The sequence below is a fragment of the Podarcis filfolensis genome (genome assembly GCF_964270895.1).
Source record: "Podarcis filfolensis genome assembly, chromosome: 12".
Classification (NCBI taxonomy): domain Eukaryota; kingdom Metazoa; phylum Chordata; class Lepidosauria; order Squamata; family Lacertidae; genus Podarcis; species Podarcis filfolensis.
Window position 1 is genome coordinate 49,951,392 of NC_139614.1, and position 22,140 is coordinate 49,973,531.

Below are 22,140 nucleotides of genomic sequence, written 5' to 3' on the forward strand. Positions count from 1 at the left end.
ATAAGTGTACCAACCAAGCACATACATAGATCAGCACAGGAAGACCGACCTGGAACCATTTTGATTCCCAAACTGACCAAATGTTTCTCTGCAAGGTCAAAAGAAAATGGAAAAGCCTCCCCATTGTCTTTTCCTTCGCAAATCCTGTCTTAAGGGTATGTCTGTGTTTGAATAGGGTGTGAGCCTGTGACCTGGCCCAGGAACTAAGTATTTATCATTACAAAAGACTGGCCAGGTTACCCAGGCAATCCAATCAAGTAACCAGCCAGACAGGAGATAAACAAGGACAGGAGAAAAACAACATTCAAATTTCTGTTTTAAGATCGCCTTTTCTGTGATGTAGGTATGATGTTTCTGGGGGTGGTCTTGATCTACAGGGTTCCTCCTCTCTCCTGCGGGTGAGGGGAGCACCCTGTTGCAACAGTTCAATAAAGATCAAGCTTACTAGCTGCTTTGCTTCTCAATATTCTCTGGTTGGCCTCTGTTATTCTCTCCTACCAATAGGGAACCTATGTAAGGTCTCTATATGGGCTCTTGGATACCCCATAAGGGAAAAGGGCCATTTTTGTTTACAACATACGACATAACCGTGATGAGGAATTGGGGATATTTGCAAGGAGAGGCAAAGAGAGTATGAGAGCAGCATCATAAGAATACAAACCAACTCCAAAAAGCAATGGACTTTTTTTTTATTGATTAAAAATTAGAGAAGTACATGCAGTAAAATACAAAGTCAAAGGGGGAGGGAAAAGGCTGAATATTTTACATCTTTCATTAAAATCTACAGTACACCAAAATCGTGTAGAGGTTCCTGTTATATTAATACACCATCATCATCCCTAAGAGTATCAACTAAGTTTTTAAAAAAATACCAACTGATTTCTAGGTTCAAGTTCAGAATTTACCCAAAATAAAATTTAAAAAAACCCCTCTGATCCATTAAGGGTAAAAAGGTTAGAAATAATTCCTTACCCCCCCCCCCAAAAAATTAAAATATAAAATAATAAAATCATTGGCACTTTGAACCTCAAGAACAAAACAGTCGTCTAGCACTTTTTAGTATCCCAGGCAAAAAAACAAAAGGAAAAAAAGGAAACTATTACCAAGAGACACGTGCCTAGAAATTTCTAACAGCAAGGGGAGTGAAGGCTCATTAAGACAGAATAAAATAAAATTTCAAGGAGAACGGCCAGCATGGATACTCTTGTCCGCTAGACTTGGGTTAGACAGAGGTGGGAGCAAATAAATAGATACTGCATCATTGCACTGGATTAGGCTGGACTCCCGTCCCAGTGCAGAGTACAACAAGGTTCGCACGGCATGCAGGCAAAAGTGAAGTAATACTGTACCAGAATAATTTGGTCTTCATAGCTGAAGACAGGGTGGGAAGTGGGGGGGGGTGCCTTCTACTTGCCCTCCAAGCTTCGCCCACCTGGCTCCTCACCTGAGGCCCATTTTAGCTCCACCCACCTTTCTGAATCACCATCACACAAGGGGGTGGGGCTTGAGGCAAGCCCTGCCCACTTTAGTGGCATGACATCACAGGCTCCGAAGGGACGCGCCGCCGGCCGAAGGCAGGCAAAGGATTCAGGGAATCGAGACTGCGGCGGAGCCTCCGCCACTCCCATCGATCAAGTGGGGACCCCCACACCCCGGTCAGAGACACGCCCCCCCCTCGGAAACAGTAGTCCCGGGACTACTTAGTGTTACACCCCACCCATGCAGGTTTTAAAAGAAAGTAAGAGTTGAGTGGGGGTGAATGTGGTGCTCTCAGAGGGGGCGAGGCGGACAGAACTAGCTCTTCCAACACAGACACTCAGAATTCGAACGGGGCTCTTTTGTTTCACACTCTGCCTCTTTGACACCACTGCGATGTGGCCCTTTCCTATCCTTTCTTCGTTTTGCCTCCACGCTTGTAGCAGTTTTTGCTCGTGACCTACCGGTAGAGCGAATAAAACTACAGGTTTTGGGGTTTTTTGTTTTGTTTTTATGAATTGTTATTTTCTCTTTAAAAGCAAACATGGCAAAAACTTGTGTGTGAGAGAGTGAAGGAAGCTTCTGTCACTGCCGATAGGGTGAAAATATATAAATATAATTGGTTAAATGGGGGGAAAGATTCCAAGAGATGCCTAACTGAATTGAAACCCCCCAACCAGAGTGGGCAAGTGCACACGTCTCTTCTATCAGTTCCCCCCCAACCTGGTGCCCTCAAGAGGTTTTGGATCACAACTGGGCAGATGGAAATTGTGGTCCAAAACCCCTGAAGGCACCAGATTGTGTGTGCCTTAAATCCCAGTTAAGAGGTTAGATGTGAGGTGCAAAACTTGCAAGCTCCATCTTCTCTTTCCCCAGCTTCTTTCTCGGTCGTAGCCACGGTTTTGCAGAAACGTTAACCAGGATCTGCCTTAACCCAAGTTAACAGAGCAGCTTCAGATGCATGCTTGGAAAGTTAATTCCGGTTAAAGCTGGAGCAGAACCACGGATAAAGCCAAAGAAACAAGGAGGGCTGGAATTTGCCCTGGAAAGAGAGTCAACGAGAAGGAAGGAAGGAATCTGTAAGCCAGCTCCAGAGAGTTTAACTCTGGTTAAGAGATTGGCATTGCAATGTGCCGACTGGGCCAATTCCAAGTACATTGGAAGGCTGTAGGGCGAGAAACGAAAACTCAATTCCTTTATCTGGGATTTAAATTCACCCATCACAGACTGCCTACATTTTCTCTACGCTTCAAAAGCAGAGCAGGGATACACGAAAGGCCCAACTGGACTGTGTTTGAAGTGGGGGGGGGAGGGGAGGCCTGTGAGAGAGGGAGGAATCTACACCATTTTATTATTCACATATTGCATTACAAGTGTTGCTTTTTTTCCAAACTAAAAAGTATAATTTATATGTAGAAATTCAAAAAAAACGAAAAAAAAACCATACACATACACACGCACGCACACACCCCACCAGATACTCATTTCTTTAAAAAATACTAAACGCAAGCTATATTGGTTTCAGTTATATCATCTTGATCAAACTCTTGATGCTCACACTGGAGAGTATAAAAAAAAAATCAATTTTGCAAATTCCAAGCAATTAGTGCAGCAAGAGGGACAAAATTGTCCAGAGCTTAATCTTGCCATGTATGAATCTACTGGCAATCTATTTATTTATCTTATTGCTGTAAAAACAGAATAGGGGTGGTTCCATATGTACCAGTCTGTGCAGGGGGGGGGGGGGGAGGAAAGAGGATGAATGCATTTTCTATCTTGAACACACCAAAGGAAAATTCTGAGAACAAGAACAGGAAAGATTTGCTTCGGCTGAAACACACACACACACACACACACACGTACAGACACAAATACAGAACTTCCAACTGCCAGAAGGCATGGTCAACTTTTGTTCTTAGCAACCATGTACAGAGAACATCTGGTTTTATGAATGCGTCAAACCACACATCTACGACTTTGCACAGTTAAACCACCCCAGCCAAACTTTGCATAATTACAACCTCCAGCAACATAGTCTCCCTTCTCAAAAACGGTTGCAGAGAAATATTCCACGGTGAGGGGAAATGTGTATCATTTGAAGAAGCAACCCAAGCTTTGCAAAAGAGTTCTGGGAATTGCAGCCAGCTTAGCAAGCTGAGATTTCCCTTGCCTTCCTTTTTTTGGCAACACGCTCATCTCCAGAGAGACCAAGATGCTCACCCCCAGGGAATATTGGACTCCCAACTCCCTTCAGCCCTGGACAATGATCAAGGATAACGGGAGTTGTGGTTTAGCAACAACTGGAGGCTTAACAAATTAGAAGAGGCTGGCCAACGCATTCCTAACCACACAACTACAATTCCCAGGATTGCGAAGTCAGGAGGTTTGAAACTCACCCAGTGCTGCCACCCAATGACTGTGTAGATTTGTGGGGACGCAGCAAGCCTGATAACAGCATGGCAAAATTCCTGGGGGGGTTGGGGAACTTCTTCCTCTTTTTACAAAGCAGCCCAATATCTAGAGCTATCCAGTCCCACTGCTCCACCCAATCTCCTTTCAGCATGAGACGCCCATCACAAACGTTGTTACGGAAACCACCCCCCGATGGGAAAACAGGGATTGCAAAGGCCAGCCTTCCCAAACTTCCCAGCGGCCAACGCTTTTGAAACAACGGTGATTTGGGCATGGCAGCAACAGCAGCAGAAGTATGCAGAGGATCGACTCAGCGCAATTCTGGCTTGGCGCTTTAGAGCAAGGGTGGGAAGCCCGCAACCCTCCTCTGGGTGCTTTTGGACCACAATTCCATCCCCCCCGATTGTTGCTCATGCTGGATAGGACAGATGGGAGGTGGGGGCAACAACAGGTCCACCACCCCTCCTCTAGAGACAAACACGTTGGAAAGTGGCCTGACAAGATTGTGGATGGTGAAAAGTAACAAAAAAAGCAGCAGCAACAAAACGATACCCTGATAGTTCCCCTTCCCAAATGCTCTATTTTGCATTAATGTGAAGGGGGCGAGGAGGAATTAAGGCTAATCCATTTCTTTCGTGCCGTAGACCCATTAAATAAGATCCCTTAATGGTTTATTGCTAAGCCTAAGGCTTAAGACTCTCTCTTAAGACTTTGTTGGGTTTGCAAGAGCCCATCCGGATTTCTGACATGCTAGAATAGCTTGCCATTCCTGTAGTTTTTAAAGTATTCCCCCCCCCCAATGCCTGGTAAAGTGGACCCAAAAGTGAAGCAAACCCCCTTTTGCAATGGAGCAACAACCACACAGCCACACAGGGGGGATAAAAACCTGATTCGACATAGAATCAAGAAACGGACAGGCACACGAATCACGCCGGGGTAGTTGTTAAGAGTAGTGGAAGCCCCGTGTCGTACTCTCAGTAGTATTTCTGGCTCCTTCTCTTTCTTTCTTTTTTTGTACTTTAAATAGTTAAGGCAATAATAATAATAATCATAATCATAAAAAACTACAAACATGCAGGCAATGGAAGGCTTGGTCTGCACATCTGGGATGAAGGAAACGTGGCCGAGAAGCCAGCTGTCTGCAATGGTGGTGTCGGTGAGGAGGCGCCGCGATGCGACTCGGGAAACAAACGAGGTTAAAGCTTCTAAGAAAGGGAGCTGTAGTTTGGTTCTTTGGCAGTAGTGGTTTTGCTTTTCAGGTTGACAGAAGCGTTCAAGGCTGCACCCGTTGGGGGGGGGAACCATCGTCTGGGAGTGTCGTTTTAGTTAATGCTGAGCTGGGCAAACCCAATCAGCTTGCTGTCGTCGGGGATATCGGAGCCTTCGACGCCAGATGCCTGGAGAACAGAGGGGGCGGGGAAGTCCAACAGCGGTAAGCATCACGGAGGAGAGAAGCTTTCCACAAACCATTTTCAAAAATCGCAAACCATTAACAACAACAACAACAACAAAACCCCAACACCCTGGAATTCTACGTGAAGAAGAATGCCTGGATTTCGCAGTGCCGAGGCAGAGTCGCCACCCGGGCCAGACAGTCGTGGGTCATAGAATCATAGAAGTGCAGAGCTGGAAGGGACCCAAGGGTCATCTAGTCCAACCCCCTGCAATACAGCTTGCTGTCGATTAAACAAGAATAGCAACCCTCGCCAAAATAAGAAAAGAGCCACGGGAAAGAGAAAATTAAGAATCAGTGGAAACAGTCAAATATAAGTAACCCAGCCCTGCAGTAGCTTTGTGAAAAGTGTGGCCTGTAAATATTTAAATATAAATAGTAGCAAAATGATAAATATATCAGAAAGTGGTTCAAAAAGAGCAGCAGTAGCCGGTCAACAAATCTTTACATAAAGGTAGCAAAGGCAACCTGAACCCAGTCTTTATATGAAGAGTCCCAGGGAATCTAAGGTGTGTTTCTAACAGAAGCAAATCAAGCTTCCATATAAGATGGAAGCTGAACCAGGAGCTCCTCTGAAGATACTATTGCAAAAACCGAACTTGCAGAAACATTTGGCAAAGTTAGGTGACCAGTGTTCCCTATGCCTTCCAATACAGGCCACTTGCGGGGCAGAGTTATGGACAAGAGTGACCTGGGACCACAAAGAATAAGGAAAAAGGAGGGGGGAAAGACCCACTACCTCGAGCAAACATGAGGTCTGCAACCTTGCTTTTAAACAAAACAAAGCAAAAAGAGAACAGCTAGAATATGTGAGAGTGATGCCTCGGTGAGAAATCAGAAGTGTGGGAAATATTTCCGTGCCCCCTCCCCACGCACTTCACCAAAGTGACAGAGACTGCCATAGTCCGCTTCTGTTGCACAGTCACCTTGTGAAGTACAGAGGTGTGGGGAGTATGAATGGGGAGACTGTCACGAGTGCAAACGCTGGTGCATATGGACAAGGAAGCAATTCGCTAAAACAGCAAGCGAGACTCTAGTCACAGCAGACCACACTTATACTTTTTTTTATGTTCTCTGCAGACCAAAATTAAAACTCACATCCTTCTGCATTCCGATGCAGCTTTAAGAGAACATGTGAGACACAGAGAAAAGGGCTAGATGGTGGGGGCAAGTATTTCGAAGTTATCAAATCCTCCTTTATCAGAAATGCTCACCACTAAGCATGTCTAAAGCCACCACATTACATTAAACTGTGCCGTTGTGCAGAATGTAGTTCAATTTGGCATTTGCAATATTTTGTCCCGGGTCCCAGTTGAATTTTCAAAGACGTTTTTCCAAAGCAGCATGGAACGCTCCTGTTCAGAATGCCAGCCAGCCAGCCAGCCAGCCATGCCCTCTTACAGAAACTCCATTTCATTACCCCCGCTCCCCCAGATTTTCTTCTCAAGAGACACTTAGCATTCCAAGCCCTCATTGGGCTATTCTGGGCTATTCCCCCAGGCAAGCTGATCTTTCCACCCTGGAGCAAAGATGATGCCAATCTGACTACAAAAAGACTGGCACATGTCCCCAAGCATCATTCACAGAGGAAACGATATTTTAACCCCACTTTTTGATCTGGGTGTATCTAAATTACAAAGATTAATCGCAACTCAACTGATCCCCAAAGCCCCTGAAAATAGACCCCCTGCCTTATTTCTGCTATGACTGCGTGGGTCCCTCACTAGATACCAATTGTCCAGGGATTACTGTTGAAGAATCAGCGCCCCAAAGAAGCCTAGAGCAGACACACCCTTTTAACACAGACCAGGTTAATAAGGGGGGGAAATAGTAAATATACCAGTTTGAAAGTGACAGATCGATTCGTCTGGGGCTCTTCCACAATTTTTTGTAAGTTGGCAGCAACTGAAACGACAGAGGGTGGACACACTCAAAGACGGAGTACTTAAGCATTTTCATTCTGAACAAGCTTCCCTAAAATATTGGAAAAAGATGTCCTAGTTAACAATGAAGGAATTTCCCCCTCCCTGTCCTGGGAAGGAATACAGCAACTTGTATCCACAAATCCAGTATGGGATTAAGGTGAACATGAAATGCGCACTATTACCTATTACTAAGTCTCTGCCATCGACAAGCCCAGCCGAGATGAGTTCTTGGGATACCCCATCCGCAGTATCTGGAAAGATTGTAATTAAGAGACCATCACATCTGCACACAAGTGGTCTAAAACAAATTCAGAGTTCACAATTTGCAGGCATTTACCTTTTTCTTCTTCTTTTTAGATTGGTTTTATATTATGCATCGTTCTGCATTATATTTTACTTAAAATGCATTGGATGGATTGTATACAGAGACGTGGGTTAGAATAATTTCTTTAGTGAAAACAGAGCTTCTAAGGATCCAACCCTACCTAAAAGTAGTACCTCCTAATCCCAGACTAATAGGATCGAGCTGGGACTTCTCATTTGGGAAGAAAAAGCGCTCTGTGTGTTCTCAGAGGAGTCTGAACCCCAACTCTGATTAAGTCCAACCACTGAGCCTAGGAAGGTCGGCGGTTTGAATCCCTGCGACTAAGCCGCTTGTGGTGAACCAGAGCAGCGCACGGAAATGCTGTTTACCTTCCCGCCGGAGCAGTACCTATTTATCTACTTGCACTTTGAAGTGCTTTCGAACTGCTAGGTTGGCAGGAGCAGGGACTGAACACCGGGAGCTCACCCCGTCACGGGGATTCGAACTGCCAACCTTCTGATCGGCAAGTCCTAGGCTCTGTGGTTTAACCCACAGTGCCACCAGCGTCCCTCTGTGCAACTACCATAAGGTTAAACACAAAACATGCAGGTGGAACATCCGTAGCATGTCTGCAGCCACAACAAAGGAAGTTGCCTTATACCAAGGGAGGCCGCGTCTAGCTCAGATGGGCTATTCTTGCTGCCAGTGGATCTCTGTGGTTCCAGAGTGAGGGATCTTTCCTGCTTGGCGATGCTGGAGATTCAACCCAGAACATTCTGCACCCAAGGTTACTCAATAACTTCCAGCACGTTTCTCTTTCCCGTACCCATTTCTCACCTCTCCCAGGGGTGAACTCGAATCGAATGTCGTTGAGTTCTTTCTTTGAATTCCTGTTGAGGAAGAGAAGAGAGATGAAACACAAAGCCATTTATTGTTTTTACTCTTACTTTTTTACTTTAGACGAAAGCAAGGACGGTGAACGAAAAGCCTGGATTGCAGATCCCAAGCACATTTTATCTGGCCCTAGCAATGCTATGCCAAATACGATAAAAAGGAGGTCTTCCCACAGTTTTGTTTGTGTAGAAGGATGTTTTTACATCCTGTAAGGATGACCCACAATTCAACTTTACATCTCTTTCAGATTTTTCACGTCACACGTAAATGCAAATATTTGTTAGCGAATCATATACCTGAGTGCATATGCTCTTTAGCTGAAGTCCTTAATGTTAGAGCAAATACATTATGGGGCCTGAGCACTTTTCATTAATGTGTTCAGAGCATGGATGGAATGGGCCTGGGCGCAGGCATACACAAGAAGCAGAAACCTATTCTAGATAGTATTACCTATTTCAGTATGAAATGTTCTAAGGATTACCGTATTTTTCGCCCCATAGGACGCACCGGCCCATAGGACGCACCTAGTTTTTTGGGGGGGAAATAAAGGGGGGAAAAATCCCCCCAGGTGTGGGGCTGGGGCGGGGGAAGCCCGAGCTTCCCCCAACCCCAGCCCCCAGAACAGCCTGCTATCCGCTAGTCGTTGGAGAGCCGCGCGGCACACCCCAAGCTTCTGGGTGCCGGGAAGGTCTCTGCTAGCCGTGGGAGAGCCACGCGGCTCTCCCACAACTAGCGGAGCGCCGCGCGAAGCCCGAAGCTTGGGGCGTGCTGAGCTCAGCGCGCCCCAAGCTTCTGGGTGCTGGCGAGGTCTCCGCTAGCCGTGGGAGAGCTGCGTCTCCCATGGCTAGCGGATAGCTTCCTGAAGCCTGGAGAGCGAGAGGGGTTGGTGCGCACCGACCCCCCTCGCTCTCCAGGCTTCAGCGAAAGCCTGCATTCGCCCTATAGGACGCACACACATTTCCCCTTCATTTTTGGAGGGGAAAAAGTGCGTCCTATAGGGCGAAAAATACGGTACTTTTGAGTGGTCTGAACAATGAACATATTTTCATACATTTTTTAAGCACTACAAATATTACAAAGATATATACTCTTTGGGCTGTGGGTGTGGCTATGCATGGACCATCTGTTTGCAGCCCATGTCAATTCTCCATGTGTTCTTTCAGAAGTCTGTTCCATCCCATTTCTACATTAATTTGATTTTTTAAAAAACAAAAAAAACAAAACTGTAAGATATTTCCTTAATAAACACATTCGTAACAGTATTTAGTCTAGAATACGTGTTTTGTATTTCGGGACACATTTCACTTCAGTTTTTGAGCAGAGGGCTTTTATTGCAAAATTTGAAGAAGCACAGAATCCAAAAGGATATTTACGTTCCGATCTTGTGTATTAGTCTGGGTGGTGCAAATCCGGTCACAGCTGGCTTAAAAATGTAAAACTGAATCGACTTTTCCACCACTCCCACGGTGTGGTTTTGTTTTTAAATCGCATCGTTTCCCACAGAAGTCGTGAGGTCGGAGTATATTCAAGCCTTTGACACATCTTTAGGTATGTGTCAGGGAACTGTCATCTGAGACGAAGGAGGTGAAAGGGCTCATGGAGGGTGAGAGAGACCACTCAGCGGAGGAGGGGACCAGCAGGGGGAGAAGTGGAGTTACAAGGGAAAGTGAGTCGGAGGGAGGGCTCAGAGATACTTCAAGCGAGAACAGTGGAGAGGTTTCAGGACCTCCCGTAGGGACACCCACTCCTCGGCGGAAACTGTCACGCCGAGAGTCCAGAAGACGCGTTTCCGTTAAGGAGCTTTTATGCTGGAAGAAGTTCCGTAAACGCCCACTGTCCGATTCAACGAGCGATTGATGGAGCCATGCTTAAGGAGCTCCATCACAGACAGAGGTTTGGGAACTCAGCCAAACTCTGAGGGATCAGGATTTTACGCACAAGCAGCTCACCATCCCATCACAGCAATCGGACAGTCCCTGAAAGCAGCTTGTGCAGAGAGGCATCATGAGCAACCCAGCCGGAGCCGGAGGAGCAGCAGGAGCTGGAGAAGGTCCAACTCTGGAAGAAAGGTGCAGAGTTTTGGAACTCCAGCTAGCAATGCAAACGGCGAGGCTAGAAGAAAGGAGGGCGCAGGATGCAGAAAAGGCAAAAGGCGCTACACTAGCAAGAAAGATGCCAGGAATGGTGCAGAAGTTTGGGGGGGACCCCAGGAACTACCAAGCCTTTAGGACAGAGATGCAGTATGCTCTCGAACTGCAGTTTAACGACTTTCCCGATGAGGCATCGCGAGTGGCGTTTGTGATTGGCCATCTCGAAGGGGGGGCGAGAGACTGGGTCCGGCCCCTGATGGCAGGAAATAGTGACATGCTGAAGGACGCGAGGAAGTTTTTTCGCGCCATGGATTTGATGTTTTCCAGCGAGATTGAACAGGGACTGGTGCGCAGACAATTGATGGCTTGCAAACAGGGGAGCCGATCGGTTCGTGAGTACTGGACTGAGTTTACAATGTTGATACATAAATTGGGGTGGGACCTATCGGCGGAACCCATTCAAATGCTCTTTGAAGAGGGGCTTTCTTCGGCGGTGAAAGACGAACTTTCCCGGGCGCCCAGGGCGGAGTCTATGGACCAGCTGACCAAATCAGCGCTGACCATTGGAGCGCGCCAGGAGGCAAGAGCCTTGGAGAAGCGGGAGGGGAAAGGAGAGTGTTGGAGGGATTTCCGCATTCCAGAGATTCCAGAACCCAGTTTCCCGCCCGGAGAGCCGATGGAAGTTGGAACAGCGCGCGCGCGCGCAGTTTCAAATCCCAGTGAAGGGAGGAAGAAGGAGGGAAAGAGCGCCAAGAAATGTTACCTCTGCCAGCAGCCAGGTCACTTTGCCAGAGTCTGCCCGCAAAGAAAGGAATGGCAAGGGATGGCGGGAGCTGTTGGGGGGAAGGAGGAGGAAGTCCAGGAGCCAGTAAAAGCCAACGCCTGTCTGCCACTGTCAGGGCACTGCAGACAGGCCAAGGAGCAGTAAAAGTGCCCACTCCGGAACCTCCAAGACCAGCTCTAGTAATAGAGGTGCTGCTAGAGCTGGCAAACGGATACCCACTAAAGACCAAGGCGCTGTTGGACTCAGGCAGCTCCTGTAATTTTATGAGCAAGGAGTTTGCAGCTGAACACCAGATACAGACACTCCCATTAAGCAACCCCCTGCAGGTCACCACGATCGATGGGAGGGAGCTGTTGGGGGGAGAAGTTAGCCTACAGACCGTCCCAATGGTTATGAGGGTGGCAAGGCACACTGAAAGGATAGCGTTCAATGTAGCCACCCTGGGAGGTGCGCCAGTCATTTTGGGAATGAGCTGGCTAGCGTTGCATGACCCGCTAGTGGGCTGGCATCAGAGAGTGGTCTCCTTTGGGTCAGCACATTGCCTGGAACACTGCAAAGAGGGAAAGGTGCCAGAAGGGGCAAAAGCCTCCCTAGCAGGGATGGAAGTGGCGGACAAGGGGAAGGTGCCCAAACAATACGCTGACCTGAGCAAGGTCTTCAGCGAAAGGGAAGCAGATAAACTACCACCGCATAGAGACTTTGACTGCCAAATTAACCTGGTCCCTGGGGCCCAGCTCCCCGTGGGCAAGCTGTACGCCATGTCAGACAGGGAAATGCAGGAGTTGAGGGAGTTTATTGACAAAAACCTGAAGAGAGGTTTCATCAGAGAGTCCAGAGCGGTGGGGGGCAGCCCAGTGTTTTTTGTGGACAAAAAAAAATGGATAAACCGAGATTGATCGTGGACTACCGGCGGCTAAATGCCGTGTCAGAACCAGTGACTTTCCCCATGCCCAGGATTGATGACATTTTGACCAGGGTGAGGAAGGGAAAGATATTCACGAAACTGGACCTGAGAGGAGCGTACAACCTGATACGAATAAAGAAGGGGGATGAATGGAAGACAACGATGTTCACCCCCCTAGGGGCTTTCGAATATCTCGTTATGCCCTTTGGATTACAAGCAGGCTCCGCCTGTTTTCAATCGCTCATGAACCATGTACTGGGACCTTTGCTCTATAAGAATTGCGTGGCCTTCCTCGATGACGTGCTGATATATTCAGAGAATGAGGAGCAGCATGTAAAGGATGTCAGGGAAGTGCTGAGCCAGCTGCAAGCAAACCAGTTGTGGGTGAAATTGGAGAAGTGTCAGTTCCACGCCAAGGAGGTGGAATTCCTGGGGTACCGCTTATCAGACAAGGGATTAGCCATGGATCCAGGCAAGGTACAGGCGGTGCTGGAATGGAAGACACCGAAAACGAAAAAAGATGTGCAAAGGTTCTTAGGGTTTGGAAACTTTTACCGTAAATTCATCAAGAACTTTGCCCACTTAACGGCTCCCATCACGGACTGTCTAAGCAGCAAGAAGAAATTCGTTTGGACGGCGGAGGCGGAGCACGCTTTTGAGGAATTGAAAAAGGCATTCGCTTCGGAAGAACAGCTCCTGCATGTGGATTTACAAAAACCCATGAGAGTGGAAACTGATGCCTCAGACCGGGCGGTGGGGGCGGTGCTGCTTCAGCCAGGGAGCAATAAGTCGGAATGGAGACCGTGTGCCTTCTTTTCGCGTAAGCTGAACAAATCCGAGAGGAATTACACGGTATATGACCGAGAACTACTCGCCATTCACGAAGCGTTCCGGAGATGGAGACACTTACTAATTGGCGCACAGCATAAGGTGCAAGTGTGTACGGACCACAAGAATTTGGAGTATTGGAGAACGGCACGAGTGCTCAACCAACGACAAGTGAGATGGGCCCAGGAGTTCTCCAAATTCCATTTTGAAATCTGCTATGTGCCAGGTCCAGAAAACATCAGAGCGGACGCTCTCTCTCGCAAACCTGAATATTTGGAGGGGGAGGGAGCGCCAGAAGAGAGACATATTATCCCAGAGGACCACTGGGTGTGTGGTGCGGCCTGGGTGGGGCAAAGAGAACTGGTAGAGGGAACGGTAAATGATGAGTACGCCCAGGAGAAGCTCAGAGGTTTAAGGAGAGAGGGAGAAGACCCCGGAGGTTTTGAAGAAAGAAACGGGGCATTGTATTACAAAGGGGCGCTATATATACCCGAAGGGGAATTGAGGGGGAGAGTACTCAAACAGCTGCACGACAATCCCACAGCGGGGCATTTTGGGCAACACAAGACCATGTGGTTGGTGACCAGGGGGTTTTGGTGGCCCAAGGTGAGGGAGGATGTACGGGAGTATGTGAGAAGGTGTGACCAATGCCAGAGAGCCAAAGGAGAAAGGCGGGCACCAGCGGGGTTATTAGAACCGTTACCCACACCAGAACGACCGTGGGAGGCGGTGTCGATAGATTTTATGACTGATCTGCCCAAATCCCAGGGGAAAACCGCCATACTAGTCGTAGTAGACCAGTTAACTAAGATGGGTCACTTTGTAGCTTGCTCACATGCAGTCACGGCGGAAGAGACAGCAAAATTGTTTGTAGAACATATTTTTAGGCTGCATGGCGCCCCCTTGAGGCTGGTTTCCGACAGAGGGAAACAGTTCACGTCCAGATTCTGGAGGAAGCTTATGAGCTTGTTGCACGTAGAGGTCAACTTTTCGACTGCCAGGCACCCTGAGACCAATGGGCAGGCGGAGAGGGCAAACGGTATCCTTCAACAATACCTGAGGTGTTATGTCAATGACAGAGAAAACGATTGGGTCGAAAAGTTGGCACTAGCGGAATTTGCTTACAATAATGCAGAGAATGTGTCCACAGGGATGAGCCCCTTTTTGGCTAATTATGGGTGCCACCCCAGGGCGTTTCCAGGGGAAGGAGGAGAGAGATGGAGTGTTCCGGCCGCTGAACCTTTTGTAGAAGAAATGGAAGCGATCCATCGTCAACTCCAACACAACTTAGAAAGGGCCAAAGAAGAATATAAGAGGCAGGCAGACAAGAGCAGAAGGGAAGGTGAAACAATTAGGGTGGGGAGTCGGGTCTGGCTATCAACCCAAGGGTTGCCGTTCAAGGGGAGTTGCAAGAAATTGAGACCCAAAAGATTGGGACCATTTGAGGTCATCCAACAGGTCAACCCAGTGGCTTTCAGACTCTGGTTACCGAACCACATGAAACTGCACCCAGTATTCCACAGGTCATTACTGTCACCATACAGGGGGGAAGGTGAAGGGGTGTCCACACGGGGGCCAGCCATAGAAGAAAGGGAAAGCCGCAACTATGTGGCGGAAATCATCGACTCCAGGTGGAAGGGTAATCAGGTGGAGTATTTGGTCGCGTGGGAAGGGGAACCGGAGTCGGAAAACACCTGGGTGAAGGCAGAGGAGGTCCATGACGAGGTCTTGATCGAAACGTTCCACCAAAGGTTCCCCAGGAAACCTCAGACAGTAGCGAGGTTCCGGAGGGAGTACTTTGGCACCACCGACGATGAGGAGGAACTGGAGGGATTCAGGGAATCGGAGTTGGAAGGGGGTACAGACTCTGAGGAGGAGGAGTACTTGGAAACCGGGAACAGCAAAAGGTGGAGGGAAGTGTTCGAAACTTCGGAAGATGAGGGAGGTTCCTTCAGGGGTTTTGCTCCCTCGCCTCCCGCAGAGGAGGGGAGGGAAGGGGGTGAAGGGGGCCCTAGAGGGGAGGTGGATGTCAGGGAACTGTCATCTGAGACGAAGGAGGTGAAAGGGCTCATGGAGGGTGAGAGAGACCACTCAGCGGAGGAGGGGACCAGCAGGGGGAGAAGTGGAGTTACAAGGGAAAGTGAGTCGGAGGGAGGGCTCAGAGATACTTCAAGCGAGAACAGTGGAGAGGTTTCAGGACCTCCCGTAGGGACACCCACTCCTCGGCGGAAACTGTCACGCCGAGAGTCCAGAAGACGCGTTTCCGTTAAGGAGCTTTTATGCTGGAAGAAGTTCCGTAAACGCCCACTGTCCGATTCAACGAGCGATTGATGGAGCCATGCTTAAGGAGCTCCATCACAGACAGAGGTTTGGGAACTTAGCCAAACTCTGAGGGATTAGGATTTTACGCACAAGCAGCTCACCATCCCATCACAGTATGTGACCATGTTGTTCTATTACTGGGTTCATCAGTTGGCACTGCCTGTTGACAGGCGCCTTGGTTCTCTCTGTATAGTTACTTTAATGAACTGTGTGCTTTTCCGATGCAAAAATTAAGCCTCAGCCAAAGAGTCTTGCCAAATTGCCGTATTTTTCGCTCTATAGGACGCACCTGACCATAGGACGCACCTTGTTTTAGAGGGGGAGAACAAGAAAAAAAATTATCCCTCTCTCTGCTCATCTCCCCTTCAGCGAAGCGGCAGGAGAAACCAAGCCCCTTCCATTTCTCCTCCCGCTTGGCTGAAGGGGAGCTGCGCAGCTCTCCCTCTCTGCTGAAACCAGGAGAGTCTTGCTCTCCCGGCTTCAGCAAAAGAAACCTGAAGCCTGCGGAGCACAGTGGGAACTCACGCTGTGCTCCGAAGGCTTCAGGCGGCTATCCCTGAAGCCTGGAGAGCGAGAGGGGTCGGTGCGCACCGACCCCTCTCGCTCTCCAGGCTTCAGCGAAAGCAACGCGGAGCCTCTGGAGCACAGAGGGAGCGCTCCCTCTGCACTTCGGAGGCTTTGCATTGCTATCGCTGAAGCCAAGGAGCCTGCATTCGCTCCACAGGACGCACACACATTTCCCCTTAATATTTGGAGGGGGGAAAGTGTGTCCTATAGAGTGAAAAATACGGTAATTGGATTTTCTTGGTGTGAAATCTCGAAAAAGAAATATTGTGCTCCAACAAAGAGGTCCAAGGTACTAAGCCCGTTTCCTAGAGTGGGGTGCTGAAAAGCTCCCAAGATTGAAAATATTAACAGCAATGATATACTTACAGGTGAGGAGAATTTAGGTCATACATGGCCATGGAAAGTTCATGAGATCTGAACCCACCTCTCCTTGGGGCCAAGTCAAGCCTCACCCAGTGGACCACAGAGAGAGCAAGGGTGGATGTCATGGTGCCTTTGAAAGATGCTGATGAACTCTAATTCCCCATCAAACCTAAACCAGCAGCAATGCTAGTTGGGACTGATGGGAGTTGCAGTGCAACAACATATGGAGGCTGCCATCTTGGAAACCCCACCCCAAAAGCCTCTCCTGTCAAGGATGGGAGTTGAACAACAGCCAGGTGATTTAAGCCTTTGCAAGAACATGCTTACCTTAACCTTAGAACGAGGCTGATGGGGACTTTCATTTCCTCTTGCGCTGGGGCTGTTGCAGGAGGTGCCTTTGGGGGGAAAAAGAGGAAGGGCCAACTTTTTTAAAAAATAAATAATTTTTTGTTTTTTTTAAAAAAAATCAATGTGCGTTTTGTGTTTTAAAAAAACAAAAGCATTGTAAGATGATCAGGCAGCAAATTTTGGACAGGCAGAGAGCAAACAAATGCAGTGACGCAGAGATGGAACTGATTTAAAAAAACTCCCTTGGGACGACTCGCTGGATGAATTTTATTCAGTGTTTCACGACTGGCAATATCTCAAGCAATATTCCGTAAGGCAGATCTCTCTCCCTGCCCCCTCCCAAAACACAGGCCTCTTGTGCCCCGAGTCAAACTGGCTACTGATCCGGTGGGGTTAATTTATGACTACTTATTATTTTGGCATCTTATTGTAGTACATGGCTTCACTTGTTTGTTTTAATCATTTGCTCCGAAGGAACCTGTTGTTGTTTTTTATGTTTCTTCCTTTATTAAACCATTTTTCCACACGATGGTTTGCAGCTCTCTCAGGAACTAAAGCACAGAGAAATCCGGCGAGGCATTGATCCAACCCAGAGCAAGACAGTCTTCTTAAAAAGAAGCAGCAGCAAAAAAAGCCTTTGCCCCACCAAGGAAAATAAAATCACAATGAGTAAACAAGACTTTCCGCAGAGCACATACTTACTGCAGGTGCTATACTCTAACATGGATTGAGCATGTTCAGCTTTGTACACTGGGGCAGGGGCTGATGGGTGGCTGCCCCTGTTTGCAAGGACTTTCAGGCACCTGCCAACTCTATTCATTTCAACTTACGGTAGGTCTGAAGAGCTTGTTATTGCATCAGCGCCCTCTTCGCTTAACAGCTGATGTAGTTCAGGGATGGAGAACAAATGGCCTTCCAGATGTTGTTGGCTCCAACTGCCACCCAGTCAGAGCAGTTAAATACGCAGGCCAAGTGGACAAATACTTTGAGCTGGTATAAAGCAACTTCCTATGCCTCAAGATCTCCCAGGGTGGTCCCACAACAACTGGCCCAGCCTAGTTCCACAAGAGGAGAGGTGCCTACAAGCTTAGAAGTGGTACCTTGATATACAGGAGCCATAAATGGAGCTGGGGGGGGGGGGTAGAAGAAGATAGGACATGGGTGAGACGCAGCCCACAAATGGCTGCCTAGGTCACAATGGGGATGCGGTTAAGAGATTCCCCGAAATCCTGCGCTGGGGAGCCACATCGCGCTCCCTTGACGTCAGCGAGGCCACAGCTGCCGTACCTTCCAGCTGCTGGGAAGTGGCAGAAAAGAACAACCACGCACATTGAGGGCTTGTTTCAAAGCAGAGGCCGGGGGCTCCCTCAAGCGTTTAATTGCTGGGCCTGCTCACACAGAGAACATCTGCAGACCCTAAGCCAAGTCCGTCCTATTTAATTTCAGCCAGCTGGAATCCAGGAACGTAGGGCGCCAAGGTTTGTCTCCCCAAGATTAATGGGCTGTCAGGGAGAGAACAGGAGCCCTGTGAGCGCAGAGGGGTTTATATATAGCCTCCTTCCCAAAAACCCATGAAAACGCTTCTAGGAAAGACGCTGAAGCCCTCGAGTGTTGCTCTGGCCACAAATCACTGCCGGACCATTCCCAGCAGGCCTATTAGGATCACGGGGTGAGGAAGCTTTCCCCGCCCCTCCAGCCTTGCAGGCCTCACCCCGGCTCCAAGGACAGCTATTTGCTATAATACATGAGCAATCGCCGTCCGACTGCCTCCAGAGCACCCGCAAGCTGTGGGACACGCTCCAGAACGGGCTGGTTTTGGCAGGAGTTCACCCTGAGTGAAGAAAGCCATCTCATTGGCTGCTCCTCCGCCGAGTTCCACGCCCTCTGCAAAAGGCAGGGCTTGCATTAAAACACTTTGTCGCCTGAAAAGCAGAGGACATTGGGGTGGCGGTGGTTTTTGCGGCAGAAAGGTCCTAAGGGCTCCGTCTCTCCAAGCAGCCCTATAGGGTAGGCCAGCTGCTCTCGATCCCATCTCATGGACCAGGAGACTGGTAAAAAAGAGGGACAGCTAAACCACCTACTTTGCTCACGGCTGAAGGGACATTTCGGCCAGGAGCTTTGCAATTCACAGCTTCTTCGCCAGAGAGAATGCATGTACTTGTTTTATAGCCAAAGCAGTCTGGGGAAGGCTGCATGGCCAGCAGCTGCTTAACCCTTTTCCCCGCTGGTCTTATGGTGTGGTTTAGTGACTCAGGGGTCAGCAAACTTTTCCAGCAGGGGACTAGTCCACTGTCCCTGAGACCTTGTGGGGGGCCGGACTATATTTTGGGGGGATGTTTAACACATTTGTGGTGCTGTGGGTTAAACCACAGAGCCTAGGACTTGCTGATCAGATAGTCGTGGTTCAAATCCCTGCAACGGGGTGAGCTCCCGTTGCTCAGTCCCTGCTCCTGCCAACCTAGCAGTTCGAAAGCACGTCAAAGTGCAAGTAGATAAATAGGTACAGCTCTGGCGGGAAGGTAAATGGCGTTTCCGTGCGCTGCTCTGGTTCGCCAGAAGCAGCTTAGTCATGCTGGCCACATGACCCGGAAGCTGTACGCCAGCTCCCTCGGCCAATAAAGCAAGATGAGCGCCGCAACCCCAGAGTCGGCCACAACTGGACCTAATGGTCAGGGGTCCCTTTACCTTTACTATGCCCCACAAATAAGCCAGAGATGCTTTTTAAATAAAATGACACATTCTACTCATATAAAAACACGCTGATTCCCGGACTGCCCACAGGCCAGATTTAGAAGGCAATTGGGCCAGATCCGGCCCCCGGGCCTTAGTTTGCCTACCCATGAGTTAGAGTGCCAAAGTAGGACCCGGGAGACAAGGGTTCAAATTCCCACTTGTCCAGGAAGCTCCCTGGACCAGCCACTGCCTCTCAGCCTAGCCTGCCTCACAGGGTTGCTGTGGGGATACACTGCGAAGGAAGAGAGCTCTGTGTGTCGCCTCGAGCTCCTCAGAGGAAAAAGTGGGATATAAATGCAAAAACGAACTGTTTCCGCTTCTGGTGGGTCTTCCCCAGAGGCTCTTGGCCTTACCTGCGCAGGTGGAGGAGCTCCTGCTGCAGGTGCCTGAGAAGCTGGAGCAGGGACAGCGGGAGAAGTTTGTGCGGGTGCTTGTCCTGCAGGCTGAGGTAGTTGAGGCGGCTGGGCCGGGACGTTGAGCAAAGGGCTTGCCGGCTGCTCCGCTGGCGGAAAGAGCTGCAAGTCAGAAAGGACAGAAGATGGGTATGGGAGATCGAGGAGGGCCCGCCTGCCAGAAATACCAACGATGAGCTGCTTGTTTGTTGACTTATTCAGGCAATTTCTTTTACCGCCTAATTACAATTGTCCCTAAGCGGTGAACAAGTAACAGGGCATTGTGTAAGTAAGTATGTAAGTACATAAGAGCCAGTGGTGGTGTAGTGGTTAGAGTGTCGGACTAGGACCTGGGAGACCAGGGTTCGAGTCCCCACTCAGCCATGAGGCTCACTGGGCCACTGCCTGTCAGCCTAGCCTACCTCACAAGGTTGTTGTTGTGGGGATTGAATGAGGAAAACCCCGTATGCTGCCTTTGAGTTCTTTGGAGAGAAAGGTGGGGTATAAATTCAATAAATAAATAAAATAAAATAAATTCAACACAATAACAAATAAAATAAAACAAATGCAACACACTGAAGGTAAAAACCAGCTACGAATTTGTGACCGAATGAAGCAAAGATAACTCAATTATTATTCCAAAATGCTTGAACACTGCCAGCCCAAGGAACAAGTGATTTAAAGCTTCTTTACGAGTCCTTGCTGTTTATGTATCAACTCATTGCCGCTTATAGCAATTCATATATCCCTACATTTAATGCATTGGTATGCAATACTGGCCAACTCCACAACCCTCTTGGGCTTATGCCTACAGGACAGAAGATGCTTCCATCTTCCTCATCTCCCTTTTTGGATTTGGATTTGAAGAGTTTGGATTTGATATCCCGCTTTATCACTACCCGAAGGAGTCTCAAAGCGGCTAACATTCTCCTTTCCCTTCCTCCCCCACAGCAAACACTCTGTGTGGTGAGTGAGGCTGAGAAACTTCAGAGAAGTGTGACTGGCCCAAGGTCACCCAGCAGCTGCATGTGGAGGAGCGGGGAATCGAACCCAGTTCACCAGATTACGAGTCTACCGCTCTTAACCACTACACCACACTGGCTCTCAGGAGCCTTTCCCCTTTTTTCCAGAAGGGATTTCCGTCCTCCCACTGGAAGGGGAAAATACATTCGCCAGCCCATTGTGCCACACTCCCCCACCCTGAGCACTTGCCAGTGGCACTTAGCCACAATTTATTACTGTCTTACATTCACACCCCACCGTTCCTCTGTCACAGAACCCAAGGCAGTGTGGTTCATTGGCACTCACACATCCAGGCACCTATACCCAGACCTCTTTCAGCTTCCATAAGCTGGTGGCTTTCCATGAACTTTCAGAACATGCTCTGGATTTTGTTACGAACCATAATTTAAAAATGACAATAATTTAACTGGCTTCAGCAGTTATCATTCCATTACTTAAAAGTCGAGATTTGTTTGCAAAAATCGCACGTTGCGTGTATCTATGTATATAAAATGCCGCCTGGCAATTGCTTCAAGCTAGCAACACTTATTTTATTGTTCTGAAGCGTGGCCGCCCCACTTTTAAGCCAGGATTAGTCAGTCTGTAGGTCAGTGCTCTGTTAACAGAGAGCTAAAACATTACCTTAATTGTTACTATTATTTGTGCGCATATAATGAACTTGGCACTTCTCAAAACAGAAGACAGGCCGGTGCTTCAAGATGCATGACTGGTTAATAACTCACCTCGGAATTTTGTGATGATTCTTTCACTCTGGGCGACTAAAAGGGGAAGAAACAGACAAGTGCAATTAGCATGCAACGCCACAACCGATGTCGTGCCCTTGAAACACGGTGAAAACGGCAGCTTTTGGCATAATTTCATTTTAATGTGTTCCAAGTCTAACTGCGGGCAGTAATTCTTAGATCCCAGAAGATCTTTGAAACAGAGGAGCTCAGAGGTCTTAAGCTGGTGAGGGTGTTGCAGCAGGGGTGTCAAAATGGTTTACCATTTGTTTTTAATAAATAACAGGAGTGCCTTCCGTTCGAAATGCTTACTCAACAGTCTTGCTCCTGCAAAGCATTAGCAATGGCTATGAAGACTTAAATGGCAGAGAAGCGCTCTTTTGAAGAGAGAGATTCTCCTGTCCTCAGAGAGGTGGTATGTGTCTCCTCATGTTGCCAGAGTTCATCTTCTGATAGCCACAGCCAGTGTGCAGAATGGTCAGGGCTGATGGGAAATACGGAGATTCCTTGTTTTTTATGATTTATGTATGATATACCTCTGTAAAAATTTAAGTTGAAAAACCAAATAAATAAATAATTTTTATTTATTTTTTTTACTGA

The 22,140-nt window shown here is 48.3% G+C and overlaps 1 protein-coding gene across 3 annotated transcripts in view; it reads right to left on the reverse strand.

Moving 5' to 3' along the window:
• Positions 1-672: 672 nt before the first annotated feature.
• OXSR1 (oxidative stress responsive kinase 1) overlaps positions 673-22,140 on the reverse strand; it is a 91,125-nt gene continuing 69,657 nt past the window's right edge. For all 3 annotated transcript variants that reach the window (XM_083579770.1, XM_083579768.1, XM_083579769.1), the window contains exons 12-18: positions 21,541-21,576; positions 19,757-19,918; positions 16,650-16,717; positions 8,408-8,460; positions 7,449-7,517; positions 7,182-7,246; positions 673-5,285 (exon numbers count right to left, since the gene is read on the reverse strand). In XM_083579770.1, the coding sequence (XP_083435896.1) occupies positions 5,211-5,285; positions 7,182-7,246; positions 7,449-7,517; positions 8,408-8,460; positions 16,650-16,717; positions 19,757-19,918; positions 21,541-21,576 (528 nt within the window). In that variant the 3' untranslated portion in view covers positions 673-5,210. The remainder of the gene's footprint in view (positions 5,286-7,181; positions 7,247-7,448; positions 7,518-8,407; positions 8,461-16,649; positions 16,718-19,756; positions 19,919-21,540; positions 21,577-22,140) is intronic.